This window comes from Pseudonaja textilis, chromosome 1 (genome assembly GCF_049901715.1).
Source record: "Pseudonaja textilis isolate UNSWEBS1 chromosome 1, rPseTex1.2, whole genome shotgun sequence".
Lineage (NCBI taxonomy): Eukaryota > Metazoa > Chordata > Lepidosauria > Squamata > Elapidae > Pseudonaja > Pseudonaja textilis.
The window spans coordinates 68795208-68808622 of NC_141990.1; the positions used below are offsets into that span (position 1 = coordinate 68795208).

General features: G+C 38.2%; 1 protein-coding gene across 1 annotated transcript in view; it reads right to left on the bottom strand.

Moving 5' to 3' along the window:
* Positions 1-13415, bottom strand: part of ACTN2 (actinin alpha 2) — a 66329-nt gene that overhangs the window by 15548 nt on the left and 37366 nt on the right. Inside the window, exons 12-15 of the mRNA XM_026705226.2 lie at positions 12043-12193; positions 5526-5634; positions 3891-4031; positions 1385-1567 (exon numbers count right to left, since the gene is read on the bottom strand). Coding sequence (XP_026561011.1) covers positions 1385-1567; positions 3891-4031; positions 5526-5634; positions 12043-12193 — 584 coding nt within the window. The remainder of the gene's footprint in view (positions 1-1384; positions 1568-3890; positions 4032-5525; positions 5635-12042; positions 12194-13415) is intronic.

The window sequence follows — 13415 nt, forward strand, 5'->3', positions numbered from 1 at the left end:
CAGTTCTGGAGAACCAGTAGTGGAAATTTTGAGTAATTCGGAGAACCGGCAAATACCACCTCTGACTGGTTCTGCCCCCATCTATTCTTTGCCTCCCGAGTCCCAGCTGATTGGCTGGGTCTTCTTTGGTTGCCCTGCACAGGAGAACAGACCTGGAAAGCAGGTTAGTGGGGTGGGGGGAGGATGGGGATTTTGTAGTATCCTTCCCCCAAGAGTGGAGAGGGAATGGGGATGTTACAGTATCCTTCCCCAAGCCACGCCACATCACGCCATGCCCACCAGGCCACGTCCACAGAACCGATAATAAACATTTTTGAATCCCACCACTGGTCATAAGGCACTTTTTCCAGTACCATTTAACTTTGAACAGTCACTAAGCAAACTGTTGTAAGTCAAGGACTACTTGCATTCAGTAGTTGTTTATCCATTGCATGCTGTTACACAGGTAGTCCTTGAGTTATAACTGCATCTGAAACCAGAACTTCTGTCTCTAAATGATGTAGTCATGAAATGAATTGCACCTGATTTTATGATCATTTTTGGTCATGGACTATAAACAAATCATTATGGTTGCTAGCCAAATCATTCAGTTGTCAAATGAACCCAGCTTCCCCCATTGACTTTGCTTGTTGGAAGCCCTCTGGTGAGGTCACAAACAGAATTGCTGCAATTGTCATAAATACATGCCAGTTGATGAAGTGCCTGCATTTTTAATCGCATGACAACCATGACACAGGTGTCAGCTTTGGAAGCCATATTAACACCCGCCACTTCCATACTGCCACATTCCTGAGCCTGGGAAAATGGGAGGGGGGAATTCCTTGGAGTGTATATGGTTAGACATAATAGCATTCTTCTTCTAAGTCAAGGTCATGTTATTTCTGCACCTGGGTAAGGGAATGTCTCAAGTTGGGACAGATGGTGATTGGAACATGTGATGCGATGATGGGTGGATGGATTTGTAGTTTTTACTTATTACAAGGAAACCCGGAACTTTCAGATTTGGGATTCTCCAGATGTGCCAGTTTACTATCCAAATAAAACAGAACTTTTGAGACGATGTCTGTCTCGGAGTTATTTGTTGGAATGGAGGTTTTCTGGAACGCTGACAACAGGGGTATGTAAGAACTGGCCATAAGTCACTTTTATTCAGCACTGTTGTAACATTGAACAGATATTAAACAAATAGTTTTAGTCAAGGGCTACCTGTACATCCCAGAACAACAGTATCTTCCACTTCCTAATACTACTTGTACTAAAGCAGAGTAAAACATTAACGAATAAACTGAAATTTTAATTATCCCAGGCAGAACCTCTTTTTTCCCCATCCTGTAATTAATCACAAACACAATCTACATACTCCTGTATTTTTGCTTCCACTTACTTTATCCCACTTAGTACGAATCTCTTCCATGGTGACTGTGCTATAAGGATTGCTGGCACTTATTCTGAGGCTGTAGCTCTGAATCACCTTCTCCACTTCATTATGGATGGACAAAATAGCTTGCCTCTCACCATCTGCTTCAGGTAGAGTGGCTTTAAATTGTTCATGGGCAGTAATTAAACTCTGAAAGAAACAAAAGGAAGAAGAAGTGGGGAGGGACCAACCTGTGGTCTGGCACTTTTCTTCTTCTTCCATCCCACCTCCTTTCCATCCCCTTTATCTATATATAAACATTTGCGAGATTGGGTAGCTGGCACTTCTGTATAATCAGTGGTGAGTAAGTACATTTTGTTTCTTGTGTCATTATAAAGGGCAAACAGTGAACCTGAGAATGGGGGAAGGCCCCCAAAAACCCCACTATACAATATTTGGAAATATGGATAATAGGATCCTGATTTTTTTTTTTACGAAAAAAAAGGCAAATGGTACAGCGTTTTAAAATGTACCTTCTGAGGGGAAATCTGAAGTGAAATTCAGCAGCAACAGCAGGGAAAGAGGTATATTATTACCCCTTCATTCTTTTTACTGAGTATCCCAGATGCATAGATGGGTAAAAAGCTCAGATATAAATGTACAGATCAAAACAAATGAATGAATCCTTACCTTTCCCCATACACAATAGCTGCTCAAAGTTTCCTCAAACTGCATTTTAAAAAAAACCCCAGTGGTGCTCAGTTCTACTGTACCCACTCTTAATAGTATGCAACATGTAATTAGCAGCTCTGTGCACAAAAAAATGTACTATTTGTTCAAAGTTTTTTGAAATTCTTCATGTCTTTCACATTTTGCAATTTAAGATAATTTCCATAGTGGATTTTTGTTCCGTTCACTCATGAATGGAAGAAAACTGTTAAGTAAAAATCCACCTCCACTTCTTTCTAAACGCTCCTAGCAAAAAAAAAAAAAAGAAGAATGGCAAAGATATTCAATTCCATTATTGGAGATGAGGTGAGCTGGATTGGGCTCTTTCCCAAGTCTCCTCAAGTATGCAAAAAGGTCCAAGAGTGAGATACCCTCATCTATCTTGCCCTTATATCTGACCAGTATAACTAGCGGTTCTGTTGCTCTGCGTTGTGCGCGCATGCGCGCAAGTTACGCAAGTGCAATTTATGAACTGCTGAGCTGCCCGGACAGCTGAGCAGCGCTGTATGCAAGTGCACAGAGCTTGGAAAAGCTTTTTTTTCCTGCTTTTTCAACTGCAGTTGTGTCGCACAAAGCAGCTGTGGTTGAAAAAGCAGGAAATAAAGGTCAGGCAAGAGCCTGGGCGGGCAGGTGGGCCAAAACAGCAGCAGACATAGAATCGGTTCTATGTATGCTCTCTGTCTGCTGCTCTTCAGAATTACCGGTTCTATAGAGGTGGACAGAACCGATAGAATCCCACCCCTGCCTCTACCTGAGGTGAGCACCCTAACCCAGAAGAAGCAGACAAGCAGCAATAAAGATAGTGAGAAGGATGCCAGTCTACTTGACAATGGAAAGAAGAACTAAAATCTCTTTCCCTCCATGTTAAATTCCATGTTAAATTCAAGAGAACATTGAATTCTGTCCCAGTCTTAGGGACCAGTGCAGTTATATATATTAAGATGATGAGTAGGTTCAGAGTGACCTCGTAACCTGTGTTGACTCCATGCACCGATAAAGGTATTTCATGTACAGTACCAAAAATAATCAAGGAAACTGCCTGATTCCAAAAAAACTCAATTTACAAACTTGGGGATGGGTCTACCACAGGGGTAGGATCTGACAGGGTTAACTACCAGTTCGGTCATTTACGAGGTTCAGTGATTTACGATGTGCTTCCCTGCACGCTCCCAGTGCATGCCTGTAAATCATCATCAGCATGCTGCATGCAGAGAAGCAGCCTTTCAAAAAGCCCTTTTTTCCTGCTTTTTAAACTGCAGCTGTGCCTCGCACTGTAGCTGAAGTTGAAAAAATCAGGAAATAAAGGTCAGGTAAGAGCACAGGTGGGCGGGTGGGCAAAAACATCAGCAGACATAGAACCGGTTCTATGTCTTCTGTTCTACAGAACTACCGGTTCTACAGAGGTGGACAGAACCGGTAGAAACCCACCCCTGTTTTACCATCCAAATGCTATTACTTTTTTAATGGTTAATCAAGAAAGCAATGATATTCAAGTCAGATCATTGATCATTCTGATCAAAATCTGGTATTTCAGCCATTACTCTGCGCTCTTGACTTAGTCACCTGACTATTCACCCTGCCTCCCAAAAGATGTGGGTGTCAGATGGAGGAATGAGAATACTAGGAGTTAAAATCCCAAATTGGAGGGTGGTTGATTAGAAAAGGCTGCTGTACTATATCTTTTCAGACATAAATGAGGTAAGCAATACTTGAAACTTTCTGAGATGAATGAAATAAGGGAATTTTCCCACAGTAAAAATAGAACAACTCTCCTTGTTGAGCTCATAATGAAGCTTTACTTTACCTGGATCTCTTCTATACTGTGAACAATGAACATATCTTGCAAATCTTCCATTGCACCTTCCATCCAGTTGTTGAATGGAGCAGCCCTCTTGGCAAACTCCAAGTGAAGTTGATCAATTGTTTCCAACAGCTTCTCTGTCCTCTTTAAAAAGACACACATAAATGGATTTAATTTACTTTTTCTTTTAGAAATGCACATTCAATTTTGGTTTCTATTAGGGAGTTCAAGCTTGGCAGCTTTTAAAGATGTACCATTAACAGGCAACACAATCAGCAAGTTAAACAAATATTGCAACTTTTTTTCCTCTGTCCTTCGATTTCTTAATATCTAGCAAATGTTAGGGTGTGCATGACAGCTGTTTGTGTTTTCCTTCTGACTTTTCACATCCCTATGTGTTTTCAGTGCATTGATGGAAAAGACACAATCCCATTGGTGCTTATGGCATTTAACAGCGATACAGGGACCACGATTTTTCCCAATTCACACTACAGCTAGAACAGGCGAAGCAGTCAGTAGGCGATAAGAGATAATAAGTCAAGGCAGTTGGCAGGAAGGGAGATTGGCCTGGGCAGGAACTACACCCCTGTTTAACACAGCTTTCCTCATTAACTCTGTTATGCGTGGGAAGATGAAGCTGTAATCTTCTGGGCATAATCCAGGAAAAGTCTGATCTATTTTGCCCAGTTAGCATCTGTACTATAGGCCTGGTATGCCTGATATGTATATCTGGATAGATGTCCTGGAATGAGATTGTTTTGTTGAAGACAAATATTCTATGAGTGTCTGACTGTTGCTGTAATTGCAATTTGTAAATTTATTGGATTTCCCCCCTATTTTCCCATTTCTCTTTTTTGTCATAGATGCAAATATTTAGGAGTATATGACTTTTCAAATTTCTGATGGGACTAAAATCTGATTTCCTGTTTCCTACCCCAATGCACTTAATTCCAAGAATGGCTTCATATGCTATACTAAAGCATAATGTTTTGGCTCAAAGTATTTTGTGAACCCAGCCACTGTAATTTAATCAACATGCTGTGATATATAAGCCATTATTCAACATGATGTGTACATCTATATATCTGTTTCTGCTCAAAGTTTGATAGGATATTGGAAGTGCTTCCAAGGATAAGGAGAGGCACTTTTGTTGCCAGGTGCATGAAATGAGATCACATGACCATAGGGGTGTGTGCGAGACAGTCATAACTGAGGATAGTACATAAGTAGATTTTCTGACATTTGCTGTAACTTTGAACAGTCATTAAGCAACCAGGCATAAATCAAGGACCACCTATACATTAAACCTATTTAAACAAACTTTGTCATGAACTGTAAAAAAAAGTCACATCTACATCAATCAGTTTTTCCATGCCAACTTCAGTCAGTTGGTGCTGACAATTTTTTTAATATAAATCAGTGTATAAACAGTACAATGAGAGAAAACAGAACTCCCTAGAAATGTTGGATGACCTGTACAACTTCTCATCACCACTAGCCAGCCTGACCAATAAGCCTGCTGGCTGGGAATTGTGGATAATGTAGTTATTCCCACCCACTTGAAGAATGCTGTTTCTCCACAAATCTTGAAGAGTGTGGTGTTTTAAAGAGTAAAGCTATTGTCAACATCTACTTTACCTCCAATACTTCTCTCCTTTTCTGAGTAAGGGTTCCCAGTCTATCCCACTGATCACATATTTTCTGACATCGATCATTGACACTTGCTGCATCATGGTAGTCTAGCTCACTGAAAAAAAGGATACACGTTTAGCCAATCTTCATAGATACCCCAAATAACCAGGGGTTCAATCCGTACGATACAGAGAATGCTGTGTTCCTAATTTTACATATAATAGAGAAGTATGATAAGAATGAAGTTATTTGGGCTGCAAAAATCCAAATGATCAATAGAAATACAGAACATGCCAGATTGTTACAGCTGTCAATAACTAGTGACATAATATCCCTGTTGGAAAACATATACATGAAACATTGGGGAAAGCAGTTTAGAAATGTTACATTTCTAAACTGCTTCCCCCAATTGTAACTTACTTTTTCTGTAGGGCTTTAATGTTCTTAATATTTGCCATGAGGAATACCCTGCTAAAATCACCTTCAGGAATTAATCCTAACCAACTGGGATTGACAAGAAACAGGTGAAATGCTACTAGTTTTGTGTGTTTTTTCATTAGACAGAAATTCCAAAGGGCATCTCCTAGTCTTTAGAAGAAGTAGTAACACCATAATAATGGATATATCTAGTCCAGAGGTGGTATTCAGCAGGTTCTGACCAGTTCTGGAGAACCGGTAGCGGAAATTTTGAGAAGTTTGGAGAACCGGCAAATGCCACCTCTGACTGGAGATTTTTCATATCCTTCCCCTGCCACACCCAACAAGCCTTGCCCACAGAACTGGTAGTAAAAAAAATTGAATCTCACCACTGATCTAGTCTACAAATATCAGAGACTACTTTCCCTTTGTTTAAAAACAAGACAGGTTTCTAGGGGGTCAAGGAGATAATGGTTTCATACCTATATTCTGCCATTTATTATTGCAGTCTCTTTTAACTGACAGATATGTTTATATGGTTCGAAAGAGATTGGACATATGTACTTTGACCTCAGCTAGTTGTTATTCTGAATGTCTCATCATCAGCTACATTTAGCTCTTGGCTACTCTTTGACTGCTCCTGGTATGTCATTACTTGTCAAAGTAATTATAATAATGTGGGTACATACCAATTTAAGTCTAGGAGTTAATCAAACATAAAATAATATTATGAATTTAGGCCTGGGATTGGATGCTTGTAAATTTGTCTATGTTTAAATAATACTATAATGAATTTTAAGTAAGGTTTTCATAAATAGGGAATTAAACACTCTTGATCTCAACCAAAAGCAGAGATAGAAAAAGGTTTTAGTTGAACCCAACATGTTCCATCTTTAAGGAATCTCATAGTTTTATAAAAGCCAACTATGAACTCATAGATGCCGACTTATCATCTCTTGATTGGCACATTCTGTTCTCTGGCTGTAACACTACAGAAGAACATTATAACGCCTTCTTGCTTGAACTTGAAAGGGTCATTAAACTATATGTTCCATTAGTAACCCCCTCAAAACAAAAACAACCCCAATTTACCCAAAATAATAAGAAAACTTCAATCTATATTGATTTAAAGTAAGATGAAATATATAAAATAGAATTAAGGAGATTGAAAAGCGGGGAGGAGTTATATAGAAGATATAGAATGGTAAATAAGATAGGTAATGATATATAAGATGAGCATGAATTTAATTCCATACAAAGAGAGGTAATCTGGGGCCAAGCCACTTTCTAAAAAGAAGTTTTATGTTTTTGTGTTCTGTGTGTTTATGTTTGACTGAGAATTAATAAAACCTTGGAGGAATGTCAGATGAGAATAATTGTAAACAAGTCAGAGGGAAATATAAATATGATGACTATATAACAGATAAATATAGAAAAGAAATGTAATTGAATAAGAGTAAAGAGAAATGATGAGAAATTTGTTAAAAGATATTTATGTGTCCATATGGAAATGGGGTAAATTAGAATTATGCGGTATAAAATAATGTTTTATCTGTCTTGTAAAGATTTACAATGGAAAGAGGTTTTATGTTTCTAAAGTTTAATGATGTTTTGTTTGTCTTTAAAATTAATAAAATTTGTTTCAAAAAAAAAAGAAAACTTCAATCTAAAAAAAAACCCTTATGGCGTAAAAACAAAACTAAATACATAGCTTAACTTTAAAAACTGATACAACACCTTATGCCAACAGATAAAGGCAGAATGCACCAATTATCACTGCAAGCAAGAGGAAAATCTTTTACGCACAAAATCTACCCGTGCCTTCTATAACTTTGTAAACACCAAACTTAAAGACTCAAAAACCATCCCACCTCTATAAGGTCCTAATGGGAAAGACTACAGCGATGAAGCCATTAAGGCAAACCTCTTCAACATGTTCTTCAGTTCAATCTTTGTAAACAGTAATGGCTTCTGCCCCACACTTCCTAATTGTACGACAACTATCTACAAATTGACTTTACTGAAGATAATGTAGAAAATGCACTACACCACCTAAAGCCATCCTTATCTATTGGCCCTGACTGCTTATGTGCATTCTACTTAAAAAAGCTCTCCACTACCAAAGCAGAACCCCTAAGCATAATATATGAGATTTCATTCAGAACCAGCTCCTTACCAAATCTATGGTCTTTAGCAATGGTCATCCCTATTTTCAAAAAAGGTGACCACTGCCTCGTTAAAAACTACAGACCAATCTCATTGTGTTGTGTCACGTGCAAAGTTATGGAATCAATTATTAATCAATGCATTACCTTCCACCTAGAGTCAAATAAACAATTTGGTTTCAGAAAAAAATTGTCATTCAATTTGCAACTTCTACACTGCAAAAACATATGGACTACACTACTTGACCAAGGTAAAGCAATAAATGTAATTTACATTTACTTCTGCAAAGCCTTTAACTCAGTGGTATATGACAAACTACTATTAAAGTTAAATTCTTACGGCATTTCCAGATCCCTTCACAAGTGGATCACTGCCTTCCTGTCAAACAGGCAACAAATAGTAAAAATAGGAAATGCCCTAACAAACCCTGCACCAATTATCAGTAGTGTCACCCAAGGGAGCATTCTAGGACCCACACTCTTTACACTATATATAAATGACCTTTGTGATCCCCTTATTAGCAACTGTGTCCTCTTCACTGATGATGTCCAACTATTCAACACCACAGTCAATGCTACCATCCTTCAAAAAGACCTTGATTATGTGTCTGAATGGTCTAACAGTTGGCAACCCCAAATCTCAACCAACAAATGCTCTGTCCTACACATTGGCAAAAAAAATCTATATACCAAATACAAGCTCTGCGGATATGATCTTGTTGATGACCCTCACTCTGTCAAGAACCTTGGAGTTCTCATATCAAATGATCTAAGCACCAAAGCTCACTGCAACAGTATTGCCAAAAAGGCTTTAAGAGTTGTAAATTTAATTTTACTAAGCTTCTCCTCTCGTAATACTGATTTGCAAACTAGGGCATTCAAAACCTTTGCTAGACCAATACTTGAATTCAGCTCTGCTGTATGGAATCCACACTGTATATCAGACATAAATACAATTGAGCAAGCCCAGAAGTATTTTACCGGAAGAGTACTACATTCCTCTGTTTGCAATAGAATACCCTACACCACCAGACCTGAGATTCTAGGCTTAAACAACCTTGAATTACGCCAGCTAAGATTGGACTTAAGCATAGTACATAAAATCATATGTTATAATGTCTTACCAGTTAATGAATATTTCAGCTTTAACCCCAATAACACAAGAGCACATAACAGATATAAGCTTAATGTAAACCACTCCAAACTTGATTGCAGGAAGTACGATTTCAGCAACAGAGTGGTCAATGTCTGGAACTCACTACCTGATTCTGTTGTTACCTGCTCAAACCCCCACTCCTTTACCCTCAAACTAACCTCTGTTGACTTCACCCCATTCCTAAGAGGTCTGTAAGGGGCGTGCATAAGCACACAATCGTGCCTACCCTCCCTGTCCTATTGTCCTCAATCATTAGTTCCTCTTTCTTAAATTTGAACTTATGTTTATTCTTTTTTCTATTGTATTATAAGCTTTTGACTAAATAAATAAATAAATAAATAAATAAATAAAAATAATGGTTTCAACAAGCAATAGAATAAGGCTAGCACATTGGCACTGATAAAGTGTGGCTGACCACTAGATGGCAACAAAGAGAAACAAAACAAAAGATTTCTGTATATATGAATAATTTTATATTTAAAACATCTATTCAAAATAAGCAAATCTTTTTTTTTAAGCAGATGCTCCCTAGCCACCATTGTCATTTACTAATTCTTGTGTCATTTTTTCATACCCTCTTACCAACATACATGACATTTAACAGAATAAGTGAAGAAAAACTATGCAATGTTCTCAATAGATCTGTTCGTTGTGAACACTGCACAATTTCCCTCAACTCATCTCTGATTCTTTCCTTGTCATCATTTATTACAATTACAAACATGACAGTTAACCCACAACCTATGTATTTTCACATAACAATCTAAATGACATCAATTTGTAGTTTCCAACATATACTTTAGCCCTTTCATAATAAAACTTACACATTCACTTCACTGCAGGTATTCAACAACTCCATTTCATTCATAACGATTACTGTCTTTCTCTGAGTTTTACAGACATGCATCTTATTTTTCTTCTTTCATTTCATGCATTCGTTCATATTTCTTATACATTCCAAGCTGCACTCTTTCTTTTGCCCTGGTCATCATACATATTCCTTTCTGCCATTCATCAAAACTTTGGTCAACTGAGGTATTCACTTAATGCTTTTCAGTCATATACAGCAGGTATAGGTGAGATTAGCAGCTTTAGTTGCACCTATGCTACCTGTAGAATTTCCTGCTATGGCATATTTGGTTCTACGCGGTTTGGATACATCTTGGCCAACATGCCAAAAATGTGGCCAAGTTCATTCTATTTTGTACATGTTCACACTAGTCTATGCAAGTAGAAAATTCTAAACTAGTAATTACCCTGCAAGCCAACATATTGTTGTTCATGAATGTGTTGATATATATATATATCCAAGTTGCATCTGTATTCTTTTCCTTCACTGAGCAAATTGGTACTTGAAGTTTGTAATTTCTATAATATTTTGATTTTGGATCAATGGCAGCTGCCTTACTCACGTGGCACACATACAGCAGTCTCTATGCAGAGACCATTGTTCAATAAGACTTCAACAATTTTAATCTTTATGATCTTAGCAATCTCAGCTGCCATAATAGAAAATGGTGAAGCTGACACTGAACTTTAACCAGCATAGTTCAAGGTCAAACATAACAATTGTTTTCCAGAAATAGCAACTTTGTATTGCCAAGTGGTGGGGAGTAGAAATAGAGAGCTACTTCAAACCAAACAGCATGAAGAACAGCATCATTCTCTCAAAGGACCTGTACTACTTATTGGCAGTGTTTAACCTACTTCATGCCCAAACTTTCTTGGCCTGCCCATCTTTCTAAGAACAATTCCCAGAAAAGAAAATTCATACTTTTCTGATTATTGTTTTTCAATCAAAATCTATTTGAAGAGAAATATGAAAAGAGTATTCAACAATACCATCACTTAAGACTAAATTTGATCTACTGAAGGAAATTGTCCCATCTGTCTTGTTTCTAATGTTCATGTCCATGACATTATATTAAGAGTCAGAGCAGTGTCTCCCATTCAAATACTAACCATGGCTGCTCCTGCTTAACTTCTGTGCCTGACATCCGGTCATCTTGCAGTTTATGCTCCTGGCAAATAGCAATCAGCATTGGACATGACTTTCTCCTATTCCTATACTAAAACTAAATAATCTGTAGCCTTCAGATGTTCTTGAACCCAAATCCCAACTGCTACAGCAATATCACTAATGCTGAAATAGGATAAATTTTGTTGTTCAGTAGCATCTGATGAACTTTGTTAATACAGCATCACAAAAGTGGGTTGAAAAACTGTAGAAGTTCTGAAAGCCTGTTCACATGAGATGGGCCAATTTGGAAACACATCTCTGGCTTAGAGCTACCGCCCACTTTTTAGCTATAAATGCAAAGTCAAAAGAAAGTGTTCTACCTCTTCCTATTCTGTAGATAGATGGATAGATAGAAAATAACTACAAGAAATAATATCAACATCTCTGCAAACCATCTTAATGGTGAAGACTGCAGTAACTGAAAACAAATTAGGAACTGTAAGTGTAAGACAGCTTTCCTGTTTAGTATCACTTAGACTAAATGTATTAAGGCAGGACTGACCCTTCCACTTCAAAATTACCAACCAGAAAGTAGACCAGATAAAAGGTTTGTCATTAATTTAGCTTTGCAGTAGATGCCCTGCAAGGCACCTCTATTTTTAGTTAAGGAGGAAATCAAAAAGATTTTCAGGAAGCAGGCCAAGATAATAACACTTAGAAAGTTATCTATGGAATTTTTACATTGTACCTATGACACTATCGGATTTATTGGAAAGAGTTTATCGGGTAAATGTCAGCAGCTGTGTGTCTCTAAATGGAACATACTTCAGCTCCTGGGCAATGGCAGCGATCTGTTCCACCCTGTCCTGGTGAGCAGCCAAGTCGCTCTCAAAAGCTTCATGTTTCCTCAACAAAGCCCGGATCTCCATCAGGGAAGCAGCTTCATAATCCTTCTGCTGCAGAATCTGTTCTTTGCCTGATAGGAAGAGAGAAGAATGAAGGCACCGAAGTGAGATATTGGCAGGACTGGGCCCAAAGGCAAAGAGAAATGACTGTCATGGTCAAATAGTCCAACAGTAGTGAAGTCACATATTAAATGATATATAACAGTGACGTTACTTTTTAGGTGCCCAAAATATAGCAGCAAATGCCTCTTTAGCTGATTCCCATTCCCCTTTGCTTTTGTCACCATGTGGGGCCCTGACCCAAAGCTGAAGCTATAATGATTACAAGATGGTGGTGATGGTAGCACTTAGCAATAGCACTTAGACTTACATACGGCTTTATAGTGCTTTAAAGCCCTCTCTAAGTGGTTTACAGAGTCATCCTATTGCCCCCAACAATCTGGGTCTTCATTTTACCCACCTCGGAAGGATGGAAGGATGAGTCAACCTTGAGCCTGGTAGAATTAGCCTGCAGTACTGCCTTCTAACCACTATGCCACCATAGCTCATAAGGTCAACCCACAGATTCCTATTGAAGAAGGCATTTTTCCTGAATAGCAAATACTGCCCAAAGGCTCCTGGGGAATGATTAAACCAGCACTTTAGCAGGTGTTCCATCATTAACAAGAACACGTAGAATGGTATTTTCTGTGCATGGCTAAAAGTACAGCGTGCGAAAAAACACTTCAGAGAAATAAATAGAAAGGGGTGGATATATGGAGTGCATGGTTTGCCATCTCTCCCAATCTGCCATTGTGTGGCAAATTTGCTATATTTACTTCAATACAGCTTTATCCAAACTTTGTTATTTGTCTCAGGATTATTTGTCTAATACTTTAAAGTTCCAGAAGTTTAAAGGAGGCTACTTTCTATATGCTTCAGTGTTTTCCCAGAGCAAATCTTTGAGAGCAGTGAAGGCCCCATGAACAACTATATTTGCTTCAGGCACAATAGCACAAACTCTTGACCTGCACCGCTTGTGAATCACCATGATGAACACTTTTTGCTATCTAGGTGTGCACGGAATGTCAAGATAATTAAATAAATAATAAAATATGACAGCAAAAGCAACCAAAAGGTGACTCAACTCGACACAAACATCTCTGGAAAAAGCCAGGTCTTGATTGTTTTTCTAAAGGCAAGCAAATCTGGGGCTTAGCATATAAAAGGGAAAAGACTGTTCTAGAGCACAGGAGCTCCCACTAAAGGGCACCTTTTTACTACCCATAAGTTTGCAATGTTTGAGCAAGAGAA